The 26,317-nt window shown below is 45.9% G+C and overlaps 2 protein-coding genes across 2 annotated transcripts; one reads left to right on the top strand and one right to left on the bottom strand.

Moving 5' to 3' along the window:
• The first annotated feature begins 2,712 nt into the window (after positions 1 to 2,712).
• Positions 2,713 to 5,899, top strand: LOC134083286 (large ribosomal subunit protein eL30). Its single transcript, XM_062539543.1, has 5 exons — positions 2,713 to 2,809; positions 2,919 to 2,967; positions 3,907 to 4,052; positions 4,276 to 4,406; positions 5,798 to 5,899. The coding sequence occupies exons 2-5, from the start codon at positions 2,947 to 2,949 to the stop codon at positions 5,851 to 5,853; spliced, it is 354 nt and encodes a 117-aa protein (XP_062395527.1). The 5' UTR covers positions 2,713 to 2,809; positions 2,919 to 2,946; the 3' UTR covers positions 5,854 to 5,899.
• A 573-nt stretch (positions 5,900 to 6,472) lies between these two features.
• On the bottom strand, positions 6,473 to 25,409 carry LOC134082189 (matrilin-2-like). Its single transcript, XM_062537836.1, has 14 exons — positions 25,242 to 25,409; positions 15,709 to 15,870; positions 14,456 to 15,028; positions 13,801 to 13,917; positions 13,192 to 13,314; positions 12,153 to 12,275; positions 11,213 to 11,335; positions 10,751 to 10,873; positions 10,477 to 10,599; positions 8,935 to 9,063; positions 8,290 to 8,700; positions 7,911 to 8,063; positions 7,062 to 7,152; positions 6,473 to 6,974 (listed from the first exon to the last, which is right to left on the bottom strand). Exons 2-14 carry the CDS (start codon positions 15,842 to 15,844, stop codon positions 6,917 to 6,919), a joined length of 2,283 nt encoding a protein of 760 aa, XP_062393820.1. The 5' UTR covers positions 15,845 to 15,870; positions 25,242 to 25,409; the 3' UTR covers positions 6,473 to 6,916.
• Positions 25,410 to 26,317: the final 908 nt, after the last annotated feature.

Raw genomic sequence — 26,317 nt, 5'->3', positions numbered from 1 at the left:
TCAATCTTTTAATATTGCCATCATACAACCCTGGCCTGAAGAGACGACACAGGGATGGTTTAATGGTGACAGGCAGTTAGGCTAAATGAAGGTATGTCGCCACCTATTGACATGGAATGGTGCTATTCAATGTTTTCTCATTCACTACAGATTGCATTATAGTGAATAATCATATTGTTGTTCACTCTGTACTGGATGAGTGGATGTCCAGAACGCAGACTAAGTCTGGTAACAGTGGGCTCTTATGGTAGGATCAATGGTATCCTATGATGATACTGAGAATGTGTAGGCTACATGTTATTTTGTTAGGGCCTTCAATGGGCCTTTTTAATTCCAAACATGCAATTATATACATGAATTATTCCTTATGTCTTGTAGGAGTTAGGAACCTGAACGCCTGAAAGCTTCACATTACAGACTGTGGAAATGGTAGACCTCCAAGAATCAAGAATCACCTCAAATCTATCATGTGGACTTTCTATCTATTTCTATCTATCCTTGTGCACAAATCAACCTTGCACTCAAATGTTATACAATCTCATTATCTCGTGGGTGCAAAATACAGCCAAGGCATCATTACACACACACACAAAAATCAAGTACCTGTGCTGAAAAGTCTTTCAAAATTGAGAAAAATGTATGCCCAGTAACTACCGAAGCAATTGTGTGAACAGTAGCCTAACCATAGATGTATTTTGCGGTATTTTGAACATTCATCTACAGGGATTCCTATTCAGCACAATGTCTTGACAAAAAGTCAAATTGTCTTTTTAAATAAATATTCCATCATTGACCCATCGCACCATTTACACCCTAATTAGCAAACATGTTTTCCACCAAAAAGAAAAAGAAAAAGAAATAAAGGAAAGTACATTGTTGCGTGATTTTAGAAGAAAGAAAAATGTGATCCAATTGTGCATGATGGATTATTTTATGAAATGTTACAATGTAGTGCAGGAGACAGGCTGAAATATGGCTTCATTAATTCCTGCTAAATATAGATGACCTGTCACTAATGCTACCCATTGAACAAAGGTGATACAGCAGCTACTGGGCATGCTTGAGCCCTGCTGGTGAATTTGGCAAGAACCAATAATTCATTATATTACATAAGTATTCACTCATTAATTATATAATTTTGCTTCGGACAAAAGCGTCTGCTAAGAACCAACAATATAAACATAATTATCTCCACCAGTACACCAACTTTGATCTTGCAGCATATTTATTCAAGTGAAAATAGATGACCAAACCAAACCAAATCACAGTTATTTGAACATATAGAACTAAAATTATACAATGAATTAGGGTAGTGTTCATTACCACCTGCACGCTGTGCAAAGGAGGAAAAGTAGAAAAAGCAGAAGAGCAAGAATAAACAGTAAAATAAAATTAAAAAGGTGAAGGTAAATAAATAAATAAATAAATAACTGCTTTAATGGGCTTATAAAAATGTAAAGAGCTGGAACAGTTATACATTCACGGTCCATAAGGCTTGGGGAAAGAAGTTCCTTCGAAGTCTTTCAGTTCTGACTGAGCCATACAAAAAGACTGTGGTTAGGGTGGTGATAGTCCTTTAGGATTTCCTTTGCCCTTGACTGGCAAAGGCTGATGCAAATGTCCTGTAACCCAGGTAGATTAGTCCTGACAACTCTCTCCTCACATCTGATCACACTCCATGCAAGGACATTGTATCCTGAGAGCTGCAATTTCCGTACCAAGTTGTTATGTTCCCAGAAATAACAGACTTTATTGTGGCAGAGTAGAAGACTCCACAGAGATCCACAGAGTAGAAGAGTGTGTGATTTCTGTGAAATATCCTCAGAGATGTTTATACCAAAGTATTTGAAAAGCTGCTTACTCTCTTTACAGAGGCACCATATATTTCCAGTGGAGTGTGATGATGGAATGTCTGCTTCTCTCGTCTGAAGTCTACCACCAGTCTCTTGGTTTCAGAAACATTCCGTTCTAGACTGTTTTCCTTATACAATGATGTCTGTCAGTGTCAGCTCCTCAACTTCATTCAGATAGGCTGTCTCATCGTTGTTGGAGATGATTCCTATCACCACTGTATCGTCCACAAGCTTTACAATGGAGTTGGAGTTGGGTATGGCTAACTGTGCAATCATGAGTGTATTGAGAGTAAAGCAGGGGACATCCTTGGGGAGCACCGGTTTTGAGGGTGATTTTATTTGAGGTGAAGTGCCCAATCTTCACCGCCTGAGGCCTATCTGACAGGAAGCTGAGAACTCAGCAGCAAAGACATGGGCTATGTCCTAGGTACTTAAGCTTTGTGACCAACTTGGTGGGCACAAATGTCAAGCTATAGTCACTAAACTATAGGCATGCGTAATTTCCCTTTCCTTTATCTAAGTGAGAGATAGTGGAGTGGAGTAGCCTACAGATATGGGATCATCAGTACTCTTATTTGGTCTGGATGCAAACTGGAGGAGGTCTAAAGAGCCTGGTATGGATGAACAGAAGTCCTTCTCTCAAAATATTTCATCACCACTGAGGTCAAGTTTTAGGCACCTGGGGACTACAGAGTTGGTTAGGGACAAATTGAAGATGCATATATCTCATAATGTGAGATAACCTTCATCTAGTACTCTATTTCCCCAGCTGTACATCTTCATCTATATCTTCTTATAGGCTACCCTCTTTTGTCAACAAAGGCCTTTATGAAAGGTCATTGTGTCAATGAAGTTACTTTGAATCGAGTTGAAATTCGCGCTGGTGACGACATTAAAGCGTTGCATCTTGGGACAATCTCTCTTTCTAGCCTAGGCCACATCGGAGCACACAACCGGTAAATAGTGTTGTGTGTTTCAGTGGGAATATCATTCCCACTTGAGACTTTTCAGTTGTCACATTCACAATTTGAATTGTTGAGATTAACCTTTATCTATTTCACTTAGGTGGGTCGGAAGGAATTCAACAGCAAAAATGGTTGCCGCAAAGAAAACGGTGAGTGAACTGCACTCCCACAACGTGCTAACTAGCTAGTTAGCCAAATCAGCGTAGGCTACATGCAAGGGTCGCTGCGAGGCATTTCACGTGGTAGTGACTAGACGCAACACATGGCGAAAATAACGTTGTGTATATCGTCATGTTCTCGTAAAAACACTGCGAGTTATCAAAAGTGTGTTATGTTATCCCAGTGTGATGGTGTTTTGGTAACTCGTTCTTGATTTACATTGTGGGGCAATAGTTCAGCAGTGGCTGGCTAGCTGACTGAGCTAACGTTAGTTCTTATGGGCAAACTCAACTTCCTGTACGTATGGGAAATATGCTGAAATTGTGAGCGAACATCTAATCAGAGAGGGGAGCGGTCAAGCAATCAAGGATCTTTGATTTAAATGCACTTGTTGCTTTTCTGGTACTAGTGATCAAAGAGTGATCTCTCAACCAAGTATCAGAATCTACTGATGACAAAAGTGTGACACAGCTGATCTCCCTCACCGCGAATCATTCTCGTCTGTCTGATCACTCCATGGTCTGCACAGGGCTAGTATTTCGCAAGATAAAAAAAACCAACACGAGAATATGCAGATCAGATCTCTACGGTCTTTTCTGTTCTCACCCCTGCCTTGTTGGTGACATTTAACTAGTAATACGGATGCCATCTTATGTCTACCATACACAGCCTTGACTTCTTTAGTACGTTTTGAAATGAATAGCAAGTTAAGCATTCAGGTATCAAGCATTCAGTCATTATAGTGCTGACGGCTTGCAGAGAAATCAGTACTTTAACCAGCACACATAATATGCAGTCAATTTAGCAGGCAGACAACGGGGAGTGATGTTTGTTTGTTTGTTTGTTATGTGGGGGAGGTAGTCATCCGAATGTATGTTGTGTTTTGATTGTTATGATGTCTGACCTTGGACCGTCGTGTGGTTGATCAGAAAAAGTCCCTGGAGTCCATCAACTCCCGGCTCCAGCTGGTGATGAAGAGTGGGAAGTACGTCTTGGGCTACAGACAGACGCTCAAGATGATCCGCCAGGGCAAAGCCAAGCTGGTCATCCTGGCCAACAACACCCCTGCTCTTAGGTAATTTAATGTGTTTTGGACATAAATTCTTGTATAAGACACTGGGGGATGCGGCACTCAGTCCCGTTTGGAGCTATTTGTAAGGGGTGGTAAAGGAAAAGGTTGTGGTTCAGATTTCAGTCTTTGATCATATCAAATGATGTAATATTGATACGATTACTGTTCTGCTCCCTTTGCAGTTGTTTTGTGGTGTTATGTTCTACTAATCATGATTTTCCTGCAGGAAATCTGAAATTGAGTATTACGCCATGCTGGCCAAGACGGGAGTCCATCACTACAGCGGGAACAACATAGAGCTCGGTACAGCTTGTGGTAAATACTTCAGAGTGTGCACATTGGCTATCATTGATCCAGGTGAGTACAGCAACACTTGGGGGCCCAAACTTGAATTATAGGTGAAGCGTCTTCAAGGACCTTCCTAAGGTCTTAAATCTAGCTAAAGCTAAATTAATAACCCAGCAAATTCAATTTGCTAATATAACTCCTTGAGCTAGACCTTAGCACAAACATTGATGAGTCGGCTCAGTACTACACAGTAGCTTTAGTTCTCCCACAAGAATTTTGCTTGTTGACAAGACTGCCTCCATCTATTTGAGGGCTCTAGATGTCAAATCAAAGTCGTTGTGGTTTGTTTTCAGTAGTCTTTTGAGGAAGGTGGTGCACTACTGGGTATTGGCATGCCATGTTTACTGGGGCAATCAGTCCATGCCTTGAAAGTGTGAGTTTGGGAGTCTAGTTCAATAGACTTATTGTGTTATTCTAGAGGTTTGTTTTGGGTATATGTTTCAGTCCCAGTCCTTGAGGATCCTGTCCTCCTTTCCAAAACTCAGATGAACATTTTCCTTAGGGTGGATTCCTCAGCCCCTGTGAAAATGTGCCTTGCATTTGCAAAACGCCAACCTTGTGCCTGTTGGTGTGAAATATGGATTGTTTCTTGTTGCTCTCTCTTTACTTCAAGAAGAAAACGTTTTACTTCATTTTATGCATGCCTTTGTATATTGTGTCCTAGTCCTTTGCGTTATTTCTCTTTTGCACTGGATCCTGTGGTACTTCTGGAAGAGTAGACCTCTAAATTACTCGTTGTCCTCTAGATTTCTGTGAGGTGTGCGTGGTGTGTGTGCGCGTGTGTACGTGCGTGCGTGTTCGCATGCTTAAAACTTCTAATCCTGATCTTCTTCATTGCGAATCATTCTCGTCTGTCTGATCACTCCATGGTCTGCACAGGGCTAGTATTTCGCAAGATAAAAAAACCAACACGAGAATATGCAGATCAGATCTCTACGGTCTTTTCTGTTCTCACCCCTGCCTTGTTGGTGACAAATATGGACTTTGTGTAATTGTCTGTCCATTATTGAAATCTTAACATTAAAATACAGACTTCAATTGGGAGAAAATTCCTTGGTGTAACATTTGTTCCTAAATACTTACGAGTTTGTATCGGGCTGCAGATTGTTTTTCTCTGATTTCTTCATGATTTTGGCTAGCACTTTAAGCTGTAACGCCGCCATGAGTCGTCATGTTAGACCCCTAATGTTGCCCCCTTCCCAACAGTATTCCCTTGTACTGATGTATACATAACCCTACATTCAGTCTTAAATCTGTGACTAGGGTAACCAGGTAGATGTGCTACACAGACCAATCTCAGTTTGTCAGTAATTGTCTCCCATACTGTCCAAGGGTTAGAGTTGGGAGTCTGGTGTGTGGTCTGGTGTTTTCTGTTACTCATACTGTGCTTTTTTCCACAGGCGATTCCGACATCATCAGGAGCATGCCCGACCAGCAGCAGCCTGGTGAGAAGTAACTGTACAGTCCACGCCCAAAGTTGTAATAAAAAAATATTACAAAAATTGTTCTCTTTGAATTCATTTTTTTCCTAACATGGCTATGGCCACTTTGAAAGGAGAATATTGTATACAGTGCAAGAGCCTCGCAGTTTTGTTCTGAAAGGATAGAATCTGTGATTGTTTTATGGCTGAACTCAAGTTTGACAATGAACAAAAGTCAGCAGTGTGTTTGAGTCAACCACAGAATTCAGAACTCATTTGGCAGAGGACCTCTCTTACTAGAATCTTCAAAGACGAGTCTTTAACTTTAACCATCATTAACCACCCAGGCTCATATCTGAATAGACATTTCCAAGTACATTAAGTTCGGTTTGTAAAAATAGTAGTACTTTTCATTTCTGAAGCCAGGTTTTCACATCTTGGTTCAGAAGGTCTACCACACAGCCCACAGCGTCTCTTCACATCTTCAGGAATAGTTTTATAGCTGAAAGTGCTTAAAAATATATATATATCTAACTGGTATATAGAAAATAATGTTGCATGACTGTGTCTATGGTTTAAGGCTTTAAGAAATAACATTTTGCGGGATAAATATATTGGCTCGATGTACAAGGGGTTACATTAAAATATACACACTTGTAATTTAAAAAATATCTTTAATTTATAAGTTCCCATATTGACAAAGGTTTGTCAGATTAATTACACATATCCTAAGTGTGCCGTTATTGTACGAGTTTCAAGATCAATAGTTTATTCATATATTGTTAGGAAATCAAGTTGTGTGAATTCAGGATTTGCTACCCAATGCCTATGCTGTTTGTGATTAGTAATGGTGTAGGTAAGAGCTTGTGTTTTAAAGGAACAAATTCTTTACTACCAAAGTTTACTTGGGTAGTATCCTTGAAACTGTATATAAGACAATATATAAATACAAAAATACAAAATGGCCCCATCATTCAGTGTAGTACATCTGCTCTAGCTTAAATGCAACTTTATAGATCCCTTCAATATATCCCCCAACCCACCCCACATACTGAACAAAAGGTAGGTCAAGGCCTCCATGGTACATTGGTCTCTCTCTCACTTGTGCCTTCTGTGGTTCTCCAGGCTTTCTATCTTCTTTGTCACAGCTTCCAGTATTGGCCAGTTAAGGAAAAGAGAAGCTGTACGACAAGTGTATTTTAAACGGACAGTCTGTATTGTCCTGGGATCTGAAAGGATATGTTTCTGGGTCAGTTTTTGGATTTGCTCTGCAGCCTGGTTCTGGAAGGCTACCAAACTGTTGCACTCACATTGGTCTGTAGGAGCTGGTTTACCTAGGAAAGAGCACACAGAGATGGACACAGTGCAACCATTAACAAACTTGAGTCATGTACAGTTATTAGGTTTGGCCAGTAGGGGGCATAGATGCACCAGTAAAATGAAGTCACTAAGGCCTAACAGGGACATTACATTTGTCATCTGTGTTCCTGAGCAAAATGGCTGTTGATTCAGCTTCGGATAGAATGGCATGGTCTCTGAAGGTCTGTGTCTGCCACAGATGGTAAGCATTTATAATGCCATTAATCATTGTGAGGTTAGTATACTCAGTCATAACTGTAAGTATGTACTAAAGATTGGCAGAGCTCAAAAAATGATCACCTGAATCACCTGAAAGGCGTATAGAATGAACATGTACATTGATAAAATGATCTGCATCAATCATTTGTTTTGATGAGGGCTCCATGCTTACTGTCTGTCTTCCAGAGTGTTGTAATGCCATTTTGCAACACATAACCTATAGCCTTGTGTAAATCATACATAAAAATACTTCCAAGTTCACTTTTATGTCCAAGACCTTGAAGAGGGGAACTGGTGCACCGAGTTCGAAGCTCAGGCAGAAACAGATGTGGCACAGCAGGCATTTCCTTATACTAAGAGAGGGACAAGTACTAGCCAGCAGCTTTGGACATCTCTATGTGGTACCATAAAGTGCTTCATGAAAGCCTTTCAGTTTCCCCAAAACTAGCCAGACATAAGATAATTTACCCATAGCGTTATACACAGAATGGCAAAAGAATGGATTCCAGGCTACCTTGACAAATCTCAGCCTTGAGTTTGTCAGTGATGTCTCCCATGCGATTCAAGTCCTCAGCGTAGTAGAGATGCTTCTCGTCTGGCTCTGAGGCAATCTCTCTGAGCTCGTCCTCTATTGCTTTCCCAACGCCCACAGCGTATATCCTTACACCTGTAGAGGAGAATCCTAGCAGTTAACCCCATGTCTGACACTGCACCTAAAAATATATGAAACTCAACAATAAGACATCAATAATGGGTTTCATGTCAAATTGACCTTTAACTCCAAGTCTGATGCTTTCAGTACCACACTACACAACAGAAACACACATATCATATCAAACATGTTCAACTCAAAGGCCTTAAGAACCTCCAGTGAATGTTGGCATGATAGGTACCCGCTTGTTTGGCTTTGGTGGCCCACCCAGACACATCGTCCTGCGAGCGGCCGTCGGTGAAAACGATACTGACATGCGGGACTCCGTGCCGGCCTCCCTCGGCCGTGGAGAAGCTGCGCTCAAACATGTGCCTGAGCGCCGAGCCCGTCATGGAGCCCCGGCCCATGTACTGCATGCTGGAGACGGCCTGCTGGATGGCCTGGGTGCGGTCGTGCTGGGCCAGGGTGAACTCGGTGCGCACCTTGGTGGAGTACTGGATCAGGCCCACCCGAGTGCCCCCTCTGGACACAGCCAGCGCCTCCACGATGTCGTTGACCCACCTCTTCACTCGCTCAAAGTTGGCTGTCCCCAAACTCTTAGAGCCATCTATCACAAACACTAAGTCCATGACCCCATCTCCACAATCAGACTCTGGGACACAGAGAGAAAAACTTCAGTGTGATGATCATTTTTAGTGATATATTTGGTAATACATTTTCACATTTTAGTTTAGTCTTCAGAAGGCAAGGGTAGTGCACTACATACCATTGATTGTGACATACATTCTAAATGGAAGTTAAATTAGAGTTAGCATCAATTGCCATTGCTAATCAACAGCACTTTATATTCACACACAACACAGTATGAGATCTGAAAACGTCGTACTTTTACAGTTCTTGCTATTCTCAGCCAGTGTGTAGCCCTCAAAGCAGATGCAGACGTAAGAATCAGATCCAGCCGTGCCAACACACTGATGCTCACAACCATGGTCCACAGTCTGACAGATGTCCAGGCCTGGTCACAAGAATACGCACAAGATAAAACTACAGCATTGTCATCAGGATTAAAATGGCTTCTATAAGTCTTATGTAAAGGGGAAAAAAATCATTTTCATTCAAACACGAGTAACCGTGATACCTCCTCAGAATTTGGAATTGAATTGTTGCCTATATGTATCACATTGAACATGTGCCATTAACAATTCCACGAGCGGACTCAAAGTCCAGTGGTCAAACAGCATCAACCACTGGTCTACACTGAAGAAAACTACTCATGGCCGTTCCTCTGCCCGAGGGTGGAAGTCGGGTCCCAGTGCACCTGCTGTCAGAGGTATTACGCATCTGTGCGGTTATGAAAGCAAGGCAGCATCTGTGCAGTGGGTCGGCCACTCTGAAGGAGGAGTTCTAAGCCTGACCCTTCACAAGGACAACAGCGCTGACGTCTCAGGTAAACATTACGTCAATGAATACATAACACACATTCTTTTTTCTATATAATGATAGTCTAGAAAATCACTCCTTTCAGAAGAGATGGCGTATCATTCTTAATGTCATAGTATTTTGAAGACAAATACTTAAAAATAGTGTTAGAAGATAACAAAATAAACAAAATAATACAGTACTAGCATTAAAAGAAAGTATCTAATATCTACAGACCAGAGAGAGTCACATCAGGACACAAACAAGCAATTAGGAACAGTGATATGAAAGGGACTGATCTCACTATGCAGTCAGACATGACAGTCACGCCGATGCGGTTGGATCTCCCACTAACAAACTAGCCACATCAGCTTTCTTCTTACTGTACATCACTTCCTACACAAGTCATACATTTTTAAAGAAGAATGTAAACATGACTTGCTCTTAATGAGCGGCAGTAGTGTGTGTGTGTGTGTGTGTGTAAGAGAGAGAGAGAGAGAGAGACTGTGTGTGTGTGTGTGTGTGTGTGTGTGTGTGTGTGTGTGTGTTTGCCTGCCACAGGGCACCCTGCCTAGTTGGCGCTAGCTGGTCCATATATTCCATTTAATCCTGGGGGTAAAAAACTCTCTCTCTCATGAGGACATGGATTAACGGCGGCCATGACATTCGTTCCCAAATTACATAACACAAATACCAGCAGCAAAACACAACGCCATAAGGGGAGGCTGTCACTGAGTCCTCTCATTTCCAGTACTCTGCCACTCTGAGCTAGCACATGAGGGGAAATTATTGACATCTTTTCCTGACATAACATCACTTACCGGTACATTACGTGACATCATTTCAGAAATACGGTATTAAAAATGAGAGACAGTGAGGAATGTAAATAAAGCATTACTGGATTTTTGTAACACTAATATTGAGATTTAAGGATAACAAGGGTAATCCTTCAGCTGCTTAAAGGTAAAGGAACTGTACAGGTAAACAGAACAGTGGCACACAAACTTACTTTTGCAGGTTTTGCCATCAGGTCTCAGTGTGTAGCCGTAGCGACAACGACACACAAACGAGTCGTCTGTGTTGACACACTCGTGTTCACAGCCGTGATCACCCTGAGCACAGAGGTCGATTTCTGCAGTGAGGAGAATTGGCAGTAGGTAGTAGCATGTGTTAAGTCATACAAACTAGACACTTTTTAGTCTGTGATGATATAACTGTAGAATGGAGCTAATGTAATGATTTCATCGTAATCTGCCTTGGGTTTCTGTGGGAATCGGTCTTACTTTTGCAGGTTTTGCCATCAGGTCTCAGCGTGTAGCCTTTTCGACAGCGACACACAAACGAGTCCACTGTGTTGACACACTCATGTTCACAGCCGTGGTCACCCTGAGAACAGCGGTCAGTTTCTGTGTAGCAAACAAGAGCACAGTGCATATTCTGATTTAATTATGAAAACACACACACACACACACACACACACACACACATTCTCACACACACACACACACACACACACACACACACACACACACACACACACACACTCCAAAAAACAAAAAGCTTATCCATTTAGGATAACAAACACTAGAAAAGAGATGCAAGTTTGTCTATTCAGGAAAGCACACCCTCAAAAAGAGATTTGTCCATTTAGCTAACAGCTACTCATATATTCACACAAGATGCTGTAGTTCTGATTCAAACCCTGAGGTGGTTCAGTTCAAATCTACAGCCAAAGACACACTTACTTTTGCAGGTTTTGCCATCTGGTCTGAGTGTGTAGCCTGTCCGACAGCGACACACAAACGAGTCCTCTGTGTCGACACACTCGTGTTCACAGCCGTGATCGCCCTGACCACAATGGTCAATTTCTGAAGACAAAACAATAAGATGCATAAGGAAAATCCATTTATATATAGGCTACTCACTCCCTGAACATACAAAGTAGCATATCCTTTCATGTATGGAATAAGATTGCAACAACTGTCACTTTTATCTCCGAGAGAGAATGTGCCAATGTTTTACTACACCTCGGAAAACAATATATATGACATTCATACTAGATTAATATTCTGTTCATGATGAAAGCTTAGTGCCTAAGGCATGATAATGGTAGCAGATATAACCATGATTCATCACAATCTGTATTGAGGGAATACTGGTGACTTCCAAGAGTCCGACTGAGTCCAAATCATAACGCAACACTCCTTCCCTCCCTTTGGTGTTTAGATACATAAAGTGTAAGTGCAAGAGTGCATGTGTGGGGGAGGGCTGGGAGGAGAGAGTGACTCCGTGCTGGTCATGTGGATTTCAACACGGCTGTGTGGCCACGCGAGGCTCCCAGTCTCTGTGCCAAAGAGTAGGCAGAGGGGCCCAGAGACCAGCTGCAATTTCATAACTCTGCACAGCGCACAGGAAGCACTGACTGAGCCAAGGGTGAAGGAGGAGTATGCTCTTTTCATTTTGAGCCAACGACCACAAAGGGATCTTAGGGAGGTTGCATGATGATACTTTCAGTGATGTGCAATGCACTAACTGATCCATTTTAGTGATGTCTGGCAACATCCACTGTACTTGCTCTATAGCTCAAATAGAATCACAGTATACTTCTAGAATCATTAGGATATAACAGGAGACATCATTCAAACAAAGTGCTGTGTGAACAGATCACATGACTACGGTGCTTACTGCTACATGTCTTGCCGTCCAGGTTGAGGATGTAGCCCTTCTTGCATCTGCAGATGTAGGAGTCGGCAGTACTGATGCAGTCGTGTTCACAGCCGTGGTTCCCCAGGTCACAGAAATCAATTCCTTTAAAAGGTTAACCAGAGTGTCTCATTTGACCACTCTCGTATTTATTTTTGACTGAAAGAAAGACAGCTTACTATGCTTCCTGGCACAGTTAGTGGGACAGAACACATAAACTTGACAAATTTGCGAAGGCACAATAAATAAGGAAGAGCAACACAATAAAAATGTGTTGAACAGGTGTGCCCTGATGCTTTCCAAAGATTGATTTAAAATGGTAGTTAAAGGTGATCTAATTGATGTTGTGTGTTGACGTTCTAACAAAACAGAGAGCTAGCCTGTCCCTCCCTCTTATGCAACTGAAACTCTCCTGAACGTGCATCTCGACAGTGAATGGCTGGAAAGGTTAGTTATCTTTCATGGTCCAGGCTGCACCAGGCTGCTTTTGTTGTCATTTTGGGAGCCTGGGCTGTCTACAGAAACTGCATTTTTAAACAGTGTATTCAGTGGACAGGCAGCTAGCAGATTGTGAGGAGATGTTTGCTGTATGTGACAAAAAATGTTTGAGCTTAGACACCGTGTAACATCGCTTAGAGCACCTTTAAAATATTTTACTTCAGCAGTTTTCCTGATGGCAAAAACCAATGGTTAACCTGGCAAGCTTACATTTGAAAAAGTACCCTCTCAAAATGTAACTGAGAAAAGATATTGCCTGTGTCATGAGCCCCCAGTTCCAGCACAACCTCAGCTATTATTTACACTTCATGGTTCATTTGGGAGAATGTGGGGGAACACTTAACTTGACACCTTCCTTTATGAAGCCCACACAACTCTGCCATGGAGCAGACCTATCCGCCATCACCGCTGACAAAGGGTTGTGTCAGCTCTTGAGAAATGGCAATGGAATCAAATAAAAAAAGAACCCCACAGGAGATGGCTGTACTGTATGAAAGGCAGCGTAATAAAAGAGGAGTCTCACTGCGACATGTCTTCCCGTCCTCATCGAGCTCGTAGCCTTCTCGGCATCCGCACTTGTAGCCCTCAGGGAGATTGGCACAGATGTGTTGGCACCCATGATCCACCTCAGCGCAGGTGTCCTTCTCTAAGACAGGTGCACACCACAAGGGCCACCGTCACGAGTTGGACAAAATGGGACTCTCTCCAGTAGAAGTAACAATCTCCATCTCTGCTTCTTCTATCTCGTGTTTTAAAAGTTCATTGATTTACACATCACATTTTTTATCATAGTTGAACATGACAGCACCAATGGTTTCGGAGAACCAGGTGTATAAACAGTGAAATCATTTTAAATCAAAAGTACTATTTCGGGGGGATGTGAAACCAGTTGAATTAAATATCATGAAATCATAAACTTTGCCAGCTGGCTATTCCATCTTAATCCAATAAAACTGTGGCTCTGTGTGACTGTAATGGGAAAAAGAAATGTCTATGAACCAGCTGTTTTAAGGGTCTTCTACTCCTACTTCTTGGGTAGAATTCAGGTTTTACCTTTCCAGAGCACACATGGAGTTACGCTTGTGGTGCGACATAAGATTTGATTTAGGTCTGATTTGTGGTCAGGACTCACCACGGCACGTTTTGCCGTCGGAGTTCAGGATGTAGCCCTTCCTGCATCTGCACATGTAGGAGGTAGGCGCACTGACGCAGATGTGCTCGCACTGGTGGTCCACCGCCAAACACAGATCTGTAGTTCAAATGACACAGACACAGACACACACACACACACACACACACACACACACAGACACCCCCCCCCCCCACACACACACACACACACACACACACACACACACACACACATACACACATACATACATACATACATACACACATACACACACACACACACACAGAAGGATGGAAAGATAGACAGGCAGACAGACAGTGTGTGACAGACAGATGGATAAACAAACAGGCAAACACACACACACAAACACACATACACAAACTCCACACAGACACATACACAGAAGGGTGGAAAGATAGACAGACAGACAAACAGACAGACAGACAGACAGACAAACACACACACACACACACACACACACACACACACACACACACACACACACACACACACACACACACACACACACACACACACACACAGTGGTGGTCTCAGTGGTCTGCCACATATGTTAATAAACACCATGACATTGTAGAAAACACAGTACTATAAATACCTGAAATGAAATTCTGAAATGCTTTAACCCCCATCTCACCTGCACAGAGCTTGTCCTGGAACACTGACGTGAGAGTTTCGATCTGGCTGAAATTGGCAACCAGGAAGACATGCTCCTCATGGGGCTCGCTGCCAATCGCCCTCAGCGTCGCCATGTCAACCCTGCCAACGCCCACCGCGAAGATCTCGATGCCCGCCTGCCGCGCGTCGGCCGCCGCCTCCTCGACCGTGTCCTGCGGTCGGCCGTCGGTCACCACCATGGCCACGCGCGGCACCTGCATGGCCTTGGGCCGGGCGCCCTGCTCCTCGGAGAAGGCCTCCTCGGTGGTGTAGCGCAGCGCCAGCCCCGTCATGGTGCCCGAGGCCAGGTGGGCCATGGCGTGCACCGCCCGCTCCACGTCGGCGCGGCGGGTGAAGGCGCTGAGCGAGAACTCGCTCTGCACCACGCTGCCGTACTGCAGCAGGCCCACGCGCGTGGCCTCCGGCCCCACGTCCAGCACGCTCAGCACGTTCAGGATGAACGCCTTCACCTTCTCGTAGTCGTCCGGCCGCACGCTGCGCGAGCTGTCAATCACGAACACAAAGTCCAGGGGCTTCCCTTTGCACTGGCTCTCTGGGGTAAGACCAGGTGAAATAGGATTAGCATCCTTGACTATCCTGAGATTACACATAGCTGCCTCAACAACCACCATAATTCTTCAACAGGTTAACTCCCAACACACTGAATTTGGGTTTTAAAGCATATGATGATGCCATGTGTTGACATAAAGATATACTGTCATTTAAACAGTCGTTGTCATTGTTGTAGGTCAGTGCTGCAAAATAAGGCCGGATGCCTACTTCAATGGTTTGCGTCTGGTATCATACACAGTATACAGTAACAGTAAGCTTTAGGAGGGCAGTTCTCCATAATCTAAGCAACACAAGGGTATGCTGTACGGTAGCCACCGTGGGACTTGGCACACATATAAAGAGAACTGTCTCTGGAGTGAATACATTAAGGCTTGGCACACTTCTCCGTTGCAGTGGATATATTTGAACGCTGTCAACACTGAGGACTTGATCATCTCCATCAGCGGAAACAGACACTGGCAAATCCTCAGGTGGACGTGAAACGCAAACCCACACCCCCTGACCCCGACCCCAACCCCTCACCTCTCAAACACACACAAACACACACACACACACACACACACACACACACACACCAAACATGCATGGAAACAGTCCAGCCATTCCATTATTCCACCCACCCCAGTACTTGACTCGGGTGTCTGATTTCTCCTCTCTTACCCAGCGAGTTGGTCTGCAGGCCGGTGTCCCGCTGGCCTTTGGAGGAGAGTGGGAGTGGCCGCTGCCTCTGTCGGCCCTGTCCACAGGCCCCAGGCCAGGCCAACAGGCAGAAGAGGCCAAGGACCACGGTCCTCATTTCAGTCAGACGATGAGAGCTGGCCACTGAGACAAACAAGACCACAGCAATAACCATGCAGTTATCATGGGAACGAACATGTGGTAAGGGCATTCCGAAACCAAACAAAGACAGGGAGTCTCAGACAGTGACCACTCAGAGAGTTGACCTTTGACCTTGGAGCCATTGTAAATACTCGTACCCGTCTTGCAAGTCACCATGTTCCATATTTCAATGCACCCTATCCGAAATGCCTGTATGCATCTCAAATAGAAGTGAGGTAAGACAAACACATTACATTACCGCAGACTCCTGCACAGACAGCATTCGATACAAAATAATAAAGGGATGGAAGCTTAGCAGTATTAGACCACACTAGTTGCAACATTAGTGATTGAAATAGTATTATTACTATTGTATATGGAGTGAGCAAGCTATCTTTCGTTATACATTATCCCCAGCTGACGGTTGACAGGTGATGACAGGTCACACCATCTTCCTGACGTTTAGTCTGGACATTAGCAAAACATCTTTGTAAACAGGCTATTTGTATATTACAGGTGCTAGGCCTGTACGACAAATCTCTCACACACGTAACAAATTAAGAACAAACGTGGGAAATGTCTCAGCAATGTTAAAGTGTCACCTCTACAGTATTTGAATCAAATTGATGTTGTTGGTTAGGCTACTGTGAATTGCGCTGGAACTTCACTAAAACAACCAAAAACAGTCATTTACCACAAATATATCCGTTTTCTGTATGTTTAGGATAGTTTCAGACAGTATACCGTATCATAACTACAGCAAAATTCGGTGTTGCTGTAGTGGGGCGCAAAAGCCAAAACATTGAATGACGTACCTAGGGGCGGGTTTTGGGCGTGTGTGTGTGTGCATGTTTGTGAGACGTTCCTCCACAGGTGCTGCTGATAATGGAGACCATTAGCAGGACCCGTGATTGGTGGCTGAAGGGGGATAAAAGCCGACCGGGTCCTCTCATCGGTGCGTTCCCTTTGTCTGCAACAGGCGCCCGGATACACTCCACGCACCGCAACCCACGAGAGCCGAGACGTCGGGACTACCGCCTCTGATTTCCTATCTACAACAGCGAGCTGGCCGAACATCTGTACGGACGACGTGAGGACAGCGAAAGGATCTTACAACGCACTCAATTGTTCACGTTGAAGGAAAGTAGTTGTGCCATTGTTCTGTGAGTGGGCTTTAACCCGCGATTTATTGTGGATACCCTGCTCATTCATCTCCTCCTCCTCGCAGTTCCGGGTGGAGTGCTGACTGTTGTCGTACAAGAACGAACACTGGCGACGAGAGGTGCGAGCTACCTGCTTCGGTCTGAGGAGCACAGAGGCCGAGACGGCCGCGACTTCCTGGTTCCGTGTTGTGGAGTACGAACTGTGGGCTGGGTCGTGAGTGGTTGCTGGACTGTTTTATCATTCATCCATTTATCCTCTGTACAAATAGTGTGTGCTATTGGACAGGCTACAGTTAAGTTAGTGTTGGGCTGCTCGCTACTGTTGCTTTAGAAGTGTGTGCGGGGTGGGAGGATTCATGGTGTAAACATAACTCTAATGTAGTAGCAATTACGTGTGTGCGTGTCACCTTAAGAATTATTGTGCTGTGCTGGTTTGATTGAATACGTTCACCACTTAAGTTTGCGGTTATTCTGCCTTGCTTTCACGATAGGGTGATCTCCTGTGTGCGTGTGTGTAACGTGGCTTGTGCACGAGTGTGAATCGCTAGTAGTAGGTCTACCTGCGTTAGAGTAACTGTGAACAGGACTTCCCTCCCCTCTAGAGGGCGCTAGATCATCCATACTGGTTTAAAGCTGTAGTGTCAGCGGGTTGCATTTAACTAAGCTTCGGCCCCTAGATCATCCACACTGGTTTAAAGCTGTAGTATCAGCGGGTTACACTTAATCAAGTTGAAATCCATAGAGCATCCACACTGGTTTAAAGCTGTAGTATCAGCGGGTTACACTTAATCAAGTTGAAATCCATAGAGCATCCACACTGGTTTAAAGCTGTAGTATCAGCGGGTTACACTTAATCAAGTTGAAATCCCTAGAGCATCCATACTGGTTCAAAGTAGCTAACTAACTACTATTCCTAGATATTCCACACTTGTCTGAAGCATCATTATCTAATTGTGTGTATATCTATAATTGCAAATGTGTGTTTGTTTTTATATGCCTGTTTTTACATTGTAATAAAACTTGAGTTTTATATATCTAGTGTGTCTGTTGTTGTACCTCAAGGGTCAGTAGTAAAATTCCTGCTTCCGTTACAATTTTGGCGTAGTGTCTGGCAGGACCCTTGACGTACACAACAATGAGTAACGGCGAGCAGCCTCAGTTAGTAGGAGTACAGCCTCAAATGGTAACTGCATTTATGCCATGGTTTATGGGTGGGCCATGGGTCCCAAAGTTTAGTGGGGAAGGGGGTGCATCAAAGTTTTTAGAATGGAGAACACAGATTGAAGCTTTCATCCGGGCCCAGGGGCTGAATGCAGAGCAACGAGTGGACTTTGTATTAAGTGCATTGGAGGCAAATGCCAAAAGAGAGGTAGTGCTGTTGGCAGTGGATAAACGTGATACTGACATTAAGATCTTAGAGGCCCTGGGTGAGCTGTATGGAGGCCAACAACCTGTAGCTCAGCTAAGGGCCCAGTTTTTCAACTGTAAACAGGAACCCGGGGAGACTGTCAAGGATTTCATTCTCCGTTTGCGTGAGCTGCATTACAGTTGGAGAGCTAGGGATCCTCTCAACACCGGAACTGATGATGAGCTACTGCGGACACAGTTTTCCATGGGCCTGAGAACGGGATCGTTGAAGCAGGAGCTACAGCGGCAGCTGCGAAGGGCCTCAATGCTGACCTTCACAGAGGCTTGTGAGGAGGCAAAAGCTTTGGAGCGGGAGCTGGTCCATACAGAGGAAGCCAGTGCCTTTCCAACTTTTGCAACAACATCTCAACCACGGCCTACTACCCCAGCCACTGAGTTTCAACAAATGAAGGAAGCCCTGCGGACCGAACTGCGCCAAGAGTTGAAGGAACAGGTAACACTTCTAGGCAAGTCGATTGTAGAAGAGCTTCGAGGACGCTGGGAACCACCGCAGGAGACTGAGACCACCCCTCGAACATCTTGGCGTCCACAACCCAGTGCCCCCCAACGCCAACGCCTGGGATCAGCCCCTCCTGGACAGTCCTCTTATCAGTGGGATGCCCAAGGCCGAGCCATCTGCCGTGACTGTGGGGAGGCTGGACACATCCAACGATTTTGCCCGCGGCGACGCCCAGCCCAGACGGGTTTTCGGTACCCCCGGTCACAGCAGGGCGAGTGAACCGGGAGGGGCCCCCGACTGCGCCCCAACAAAGGCCCTCCATGGTTGGTAGATGCCCCGAAATTGAGGTGTTTGTCCAAGGCCAAAGAATTCCATGCATACTAGACACTGGCTCCCAAGTCACCCTTTTTAGCCAAACTCTTTTCCAGCGCCACTTCGGGGAGGAGTGTATACAGGATCCTAGCAGCATATCATGGCTAGCCTTGAAAGCTGCTAACGGCCTTCACATTCCCTATGTAGGCTATGCAGTCCTAGACTTTTGTATTGGGGGACTAGATGTTAAGGGTAAGGGGGTAGTTATCGTCCGTGACGACTGCATTAATACCGAATATGGACTCTTGGGAATGAACGTGGTTGCAGATTGTTGGGCCGGGGTCTTTCAAGGTGGGCACCCAGGAATCGCTGCATTTAAGTCTGTATTTTCCCCCTCTGCAGACAAAGTCTGGGATGCAGCCTTCGCCGCCTGCCAGAGGGCCGAAGCGTCTACGACTGGATTGGAGCTGCAGGGTGTGGCTAGACTCCAACGGCAGCCCCCGGTGGTGTTGCCCGCCTCCGCCGAAATGATCGTCTGGGCCAACGTACCACAAGCTGCTGGCCTGCCCGATTGCCCCGTCCTAATTGAAGATCTGGAGGACCATGGATGTGAATGGCGAGTGGCTCGATCATTGAGCTGGACCAAGGGAGGGAGAGTCCCCCTGCGTATCTGTAATCCAAACCCATTTCCAATGGAACTACCTCAACGATGCCCCCTGGCCACAGTCACTCAAATCGACCAGAAGGATGTACAAGGACGGACGAGACTAGTTCTACGGAATACTGGCCCCCAAATCATCGAGGTTGATGTACAGCAGGTGGGACAGACCCTTAGTGATGACCACCCAACCCTAGCTCTCCATGGTGAAGGGCTGGACATTGACCAACAGGCCCAGCTGAAGGCCCTCTTGGAGAAGTGGTCTCATGTGTTTGCAGCCCATGACGAGGATTTTGGCCGAACAGCAGTAGTCACCCATCAAATCCCCACCGGCACGGCACCCCCGATCCGGGAGCGTTATCGCCCAGTTCCCCCAAACCTCTATCCAGAACTGAGGGGCTTGTTGCAGGGCATGCTCGACAGTGGGGTTGTGAAGGAGAGCTCGAGTCCATGGGCTGCTCCCGTGGTCCTTGCCAAAAAGAAGGATGGCTCGTGGAGATTTTGCGTTGATTACCGCAAGCTAAACGCGGTAACCCACAAAGACTCCTTTCCTCTACCTCGCATCGAGGAATCCCTCACTAGCCTGTCCAAGTGCGAGTGGTATTCCACCCTTGACCTCGCAAGTGGTTACTGGCAAGTAGAGGTTGCACCGGAAGATCAAGAGAAGACCGCTTTCACCACCCCCTTTGGCCTATATCACTTCGAACGTATGCCCTTTGGCCTCTGTAACGCCCCAGCCACGTTCCAGAGGCTGATGCAACGTTGTCTGGGAGCACAAGTGTATGACCATCTCCTCATCTATCTTGATGATGTCATCGTCTACTCACCCAACTTCACAGCCCACTTGCAGCACCTAGAGCAGGTTTTTGCCCGCCTCCAAGAACATGGCCTGAAGCTACAGCCACGGAAATGCCACCTGTTCCAGAGGAAAGTAGCGTATCTGGGACACGTGGTCAGCAGTCGAGGAATAGCGACTGATCCAGACAAGGTAGCAGTTGTTCGTGATTGGGCCACCCCTACGACCGTAAAGCAAGCAAGATCCTTTCTGGGCTTTGCTGGATATTATCGGCGCTTTATCCCAGCCTTCTCCAAGGTAGCGGCCCCCCTCCATCAACTCCTACAAGGCCAAGCCAACAAACCCTCTGCCCCTATCCAATGGACACCGGGTTGCCAAGTGGCCTTTGACCATCTAAAGCAGGCCCTCCTCAGCGCCCCCATCTTGGCCTATGCAGACTTCCAGCTTCCGTTCCGATTATATACTGACGCTAGCTTGGACGGTCTCGGCGCAGTCCTAGCCCAGGTCCAAGAGGGAAGAGAGAGAGTCATAGCATATGCCAGCCGTAGCCTTCACCCCACTGAGCGTAATGACCAAAATTATAGTTCCTTTAAGCTGGAATTATTAGCTTTAAAGTGGGCCATTACAGAAAAATTCAAAGACTATCTGTGGGGAGCTAAAGTCACTGTTTTTACCGATAATAACCCCCTGGTCCATCTTGAAACAGCGAGACTGGGTGCAACTGAACAAAGATGGGTGGCCCAGCTTGCAAACTACTCATATGAGCTACGCTACCGTCCAGGGACCGCCAATCGCAATGCTGATGTACTGTCACGGCTACCGGGAGAGGCAACGGAGCACATGGTGCACACCGCGGCATGTATGACACCGAGAGAATCACCTGCCCTGCAGAAACAGTGGGGGGAACAACAGCGGAATGACCCTGATTTGCAACTCCTGCACAACTGGAAGGTAAGCCGCGAACCCCCTGCAATTAATAACCCTTCTACCTTGTCTCCACAAATTCGCTGCTTGCTCCGGGAGTGGTGCCGCTTAGAGCTGTGTGATGGAACCCTGGTGAGATGTGTTGCTGAACCAGATACAGGCGCACCGGTGAAGCAAATCATCATCCCAGAAGCGCAGGCCCGACCACTTTGGGAAGAATACCACAAGGCAGCTGCCCATGCGAGTGGTGACAAAATGGTATCCTTGTTGAGAAGGAGGTTCTACTGGGTGGGCATGAGTACAAATGCCCGGAAATGGGCAGCAGAATGTACCACTTGTCTAGTTGGGAAGTCAGGAGCCCAACCCAAAGCTCCCTTGTGCCCAATTGTTTCTAGTTACCCCTTTGAGACTGTGGCGTTAGATTATTTGTCCCTTGGAAGGCCTTCTGATGTGTACCAATACATTCTTGTCATTACAGATCTTTTCTCCAAATACGCCTTGGCTGTACCAACCAGGGATCAGACGGCCCCCACCACAGTGAAGGCCCTGTGGACTGCACTTATTCTACCTTTCGGCTGCCCGGAGCGAATCCTCACAGACCAGGGGGCAGCCTTCGAGTCGACTCTGATGCAGCAGCTATGCACAATGTACGGCTGCAGAAAGATACGCACCACCCCATACCACCCACAGGGCAACGGTGCGTGCGAAAGGTTTAATCGCACCCTCCTATCCCTGCTGGGCACCATTGAAACACAGTCCCAGTCCCAGTGGCCTAGCCGGCTACCTGCACTCCTACAGGCCTACAACAATACCACACACTCAAGCACTGGGATGACTCCACATTATGTAATCTTTGGCCGCCATGCCAGGCTACCAGTGGATATGTTGTATGACGTGGCACCGCCCCAGTGTAGAGATGGGTTAGATGGTTGGGTCAGAAGCCATCATCAGACTCTTCTGCAAGCCTATGCGACTGTCCGTAACAATGCAGAACGCCGCAACCACTGGAACCAGAGGCACTACAATCAGAACAGCCGGACCTTGCCACTGCTGCCAGGAGAAAGGGTGTTGATAAGAAACTTCCGCCGCAGGGCGCAAGGTAAACTTGCACCACAGTGGCTCCCAACACCTTTTGTGATCGTCGGACAGCCCCATGGTGACCGCCCAGTGTTCACTATACAGCCAGAGGGTAAAGATGGTCCGTGTCGAACCCTCCACCGCAACAACTTGCGACCATGCCCAGGAGACCCCGTGACGACCATTGACGACAGAGAGGGAGGTCACCAAGATGAGCGCCATGAGTACAGACCAATCCAGCCTCCGGAACCCTTGAGGCCTGCTGCTCCGACGGTAAGAACCCACCCAATTCCACCATCTCAGTTTGACCCTGTACAGACCCCAAGGCTAGGACCAGCCAACGTACCACTCAACCCTGCATTGACCTCACCTCTGCCTTTTGACTCTGCTGCGCCCTCGCATGAAGCCCCTGGCCCAGAATTGCGAACGGTAGGGACTGGTCAGGATATAATAGCTCCGCCACAGACAATGATAGAGCTCTGCCCAGCCCCAGGACATGACCAAAACCCAGAGACACACGCCCCTAGTCGGTATCCATCCCGCCATAACCGAGGGAACCCTCCGGCCCGTTACCGACCTTAAAGCCGCAACAGCGGTTGGTGCTCGGGACGAGCACTATTAAAGGGGGGGGAAAACAATGTAGCGGGGCTCTACAGTCAAAATGTTGAATGACTCGTCTAGGGGCGGGGTTTGTGCATAGGTGTGTGTGAGCGTATGTGTGGGTCTGCTGTTATCAACTTTCAAGGCCGCAACAGACCGGGTAACCAACTGAACAATGGGACACTACATCAAATACTGGACTGGACTCTTAGTGCTCGGGACGAGCACTCTTAAAGGGGGGGGAAATGTAGTGGGGCGCAAAAGCCAAAACATTGAATGACGTACCTAGGGGCGGGTTTTGGGCGTGTGTGTGTGTGCATGTTTGTGAGACGTTCCTCCACAGGTGCTGCTGATAATGGAGACCATTAGCAGGACCCGTGATTGGTGGCTGAAGGGGGATAAAAGCCGACCGGGTCCTCTCATCGGTGCGTTCCCTTTGTCTGCAACAGGCGCCCGGATACACTCCACGCACCGCAACCCACGAGAGCCGAGACGTCGGGACTACCGCCTCTGATTTCCTATCTACAACAGCGAGCTGGCCGAACATCTGTACGGACGACGTGAGGACAGCGAAAGGATCTTACAACGCACTCAATTGTTCACGTTGAAGGAAAGTAGTTGTGCCATTGTTCTGTGAGTGGGCTTTAACCCGCGATTTATTGTGGATACCCTGCTCATTCATCTCCTCCTCCTCGCAGTTCCGGGTGGAGTGCTGACTGTTGTCGTACAAGAACGAACACTGGCGACGAGAGGTGCGAGCTACCTGCTTCGGTCTGAGGAGCACAGAGGCCGAGACGGCCGCGACTTCCTGGTTCCGTGTTGTGGAGTACGAACTGTGGGCTGGGTCGTGAGTGGTTGCTGGACTGTTTTATCATTCATCCATTTATCCTCTGTACAAATAGTGTGTGCTATTGGACAGGCTACAGTTAAGTTAGTGTTGGGCTGCTCGCTACTGTTGCTTTAGAAGTGTGTGCGGGGTGGGAGGATTCATGGTGTAAACATAACTCTAATGTAGTAGCAATTACGTGTGTGCGTGTCACCTTAAGAATTATTGTGCTGTGCTGGTTTGATTGAATACGTTCACCACTTAAGTTTGCGGTTATTCTGCCTTGCTTTCACGATAGGGTGATCTCCTGTGTGCGTGTGTGTAACGTGGCTTGTGCACGAGTGTGAATCGCTAGTAGTAGGTCTACCTGCGTTAGAGTAACTGTGAACAGGACTTCCCTCCCCTCTAGAGGGCGCTAGATCATCCATACTGGTTTAAAGCTGTAGTGTCAGCGGGTTGCATTTAACTAAGCTTCGGCCCCTAGATCATCCACACTGGTTTAAAGCTGTAGTATCAGCGGGTTACACTTAATCAAGTTGAAATCCATAGAGCATCCACACTGGTTTAAAGCTGTAGTATCAGCGGGTTACACTTAATCAAGTTGAAATCCATAGAGCATCCACACTGGTTTAAAGCTGTAGTATCAGCGGGTTACACTTAATCAAGTTGAAATCCCTAGAGCATCCATACTGGTTCAAAGTAGCTAACTAACTACTATTCCTAGATATTCCACACTTGTCTGAAGCATCATTATCTAATTGTGTGTATATCTATAATTGCAAATGTGTGTTTGTTTTTATATGCCTGTTTTTACATTGTAATAAAACTTGAGTTTTATATATCTAGTGTGTCTGTTGTTGTACCTCAAGGGTCAGTAGTAAAATTCCTGCTTCCGTTACATTGCTTCAGGAAGAGGAATGTTTGTAAACACACCGTCCCTGTAATGTCTTTTCATTATGTCACTGAGGGAGAAACTTCTCTGCTGCCATGCCAAACCACTAGCCGTACTGCGTTTACACGACGACACAGGTGAGCTTTGGTTGTTAATGTCTAACGTAGGTTATGTTACAGTCGTCCATTAAAAAAACAGTTCAGTTGTCAGTAGTAGACTAGCAGTCATAACAAAGTGGAGTGCAAATGATGCCACTTACCACAGTTCAGTAAAAGATTACTTTGTCCAGAAGAGTGAGGGGCGCAAAAAGTGGCTCTCTGCGAGTATTCAACCTGTGCTAGGCTGGAGGAAAACACTTTCACTCACACTCAGACACACGCACAGATGTTCTCTGCCTCCCACCGGACGCATTCAACGTTTTTTCTCCCTCTCGCCTTCTGTGGACCCCGCGTATGTCTGTTCCTCCTCAGCTCCCGGTTACGCCTGAAATCGTGCATTGACACTCCAAACTTAACGACAACCTGTTTCATTCTTACTGATTTATATATCTTATGACTGAGACGCCAGAATGTGTAGTCTGCTATGTAGTCTCTAGAACTCTACAGTAGGCTACTACAAATATGTGCAAGTATTCTTTTTCATGAATTAATTAAATTAGCTAATGAAAATTGAACTCTTTTTTTAAGGACCCAGATAATTATGATAGGCCTATATGGATAGGATAAGGTCCATTTGGGTCCAATACGAAGTAGTAACCTTTTCGAAAGAAAGGGGTAGGCTAAACAAAGGTATACAAATCAAATTATTATTTAAATACCTACGAAGCAGTCTAGGTTATGCATTTGTAAATAATGAACAAAAGCTATGGAACAGCTTGAAAACTCCCCTACCTGAAGTATTTCTTCTGAAAACATCACAAAAGTGCCCTCATATAAACCAAGTGGAATTCATTCCTCTTAGTCACTTAGTTGTCTGGTCCTCTTCTGGGAGTTCTCCTACATGAATGCCAAATGTTAGCCCTGAATGTACTGCACTGTCTGACCTTAAAGAGGTAATGGTAGAGGAAAGGAAAGATTGGAAAAGGGTTTTGTACCTGGATGTGGTCGAGCTCAGTCACCGTGAGAATGAATACCTGTTGTACAAAGTGAACCTTATGAGCCTGTTGCCCACCACTCGTCCACAGGGGGTTTACGTGAGGACTGACTGGTGCAGGTATGTGTCTGAGCATGGAGGTGGAATAATGGAGTCCTTTGCATTGGGGCCAAACGCCTTGAAGGTATAGCCATGCATTCATATACAAACGAAATGAGAGTATTTCTATGCACTTCTGAAGGT

Source organism: Sardina pilchardus, chromosome 6, assembly GCF_963854185.1.
Source record: "Sardina pilchardus chromosome 6, fSarPil1.1, whole genome shotgun sequence".
Lineage (NCBI taxonomy): Eukaryota > Metazoa > Chordata > Actinopteri > Clupeiformes > Clupeidae > Sardina > Sardina pilchardus.
The sequence above is the reverse complement of the archived record's forward strand: the minus strand, read 5'-3'. Positions and strand labels throughout refer to the sequence as shown.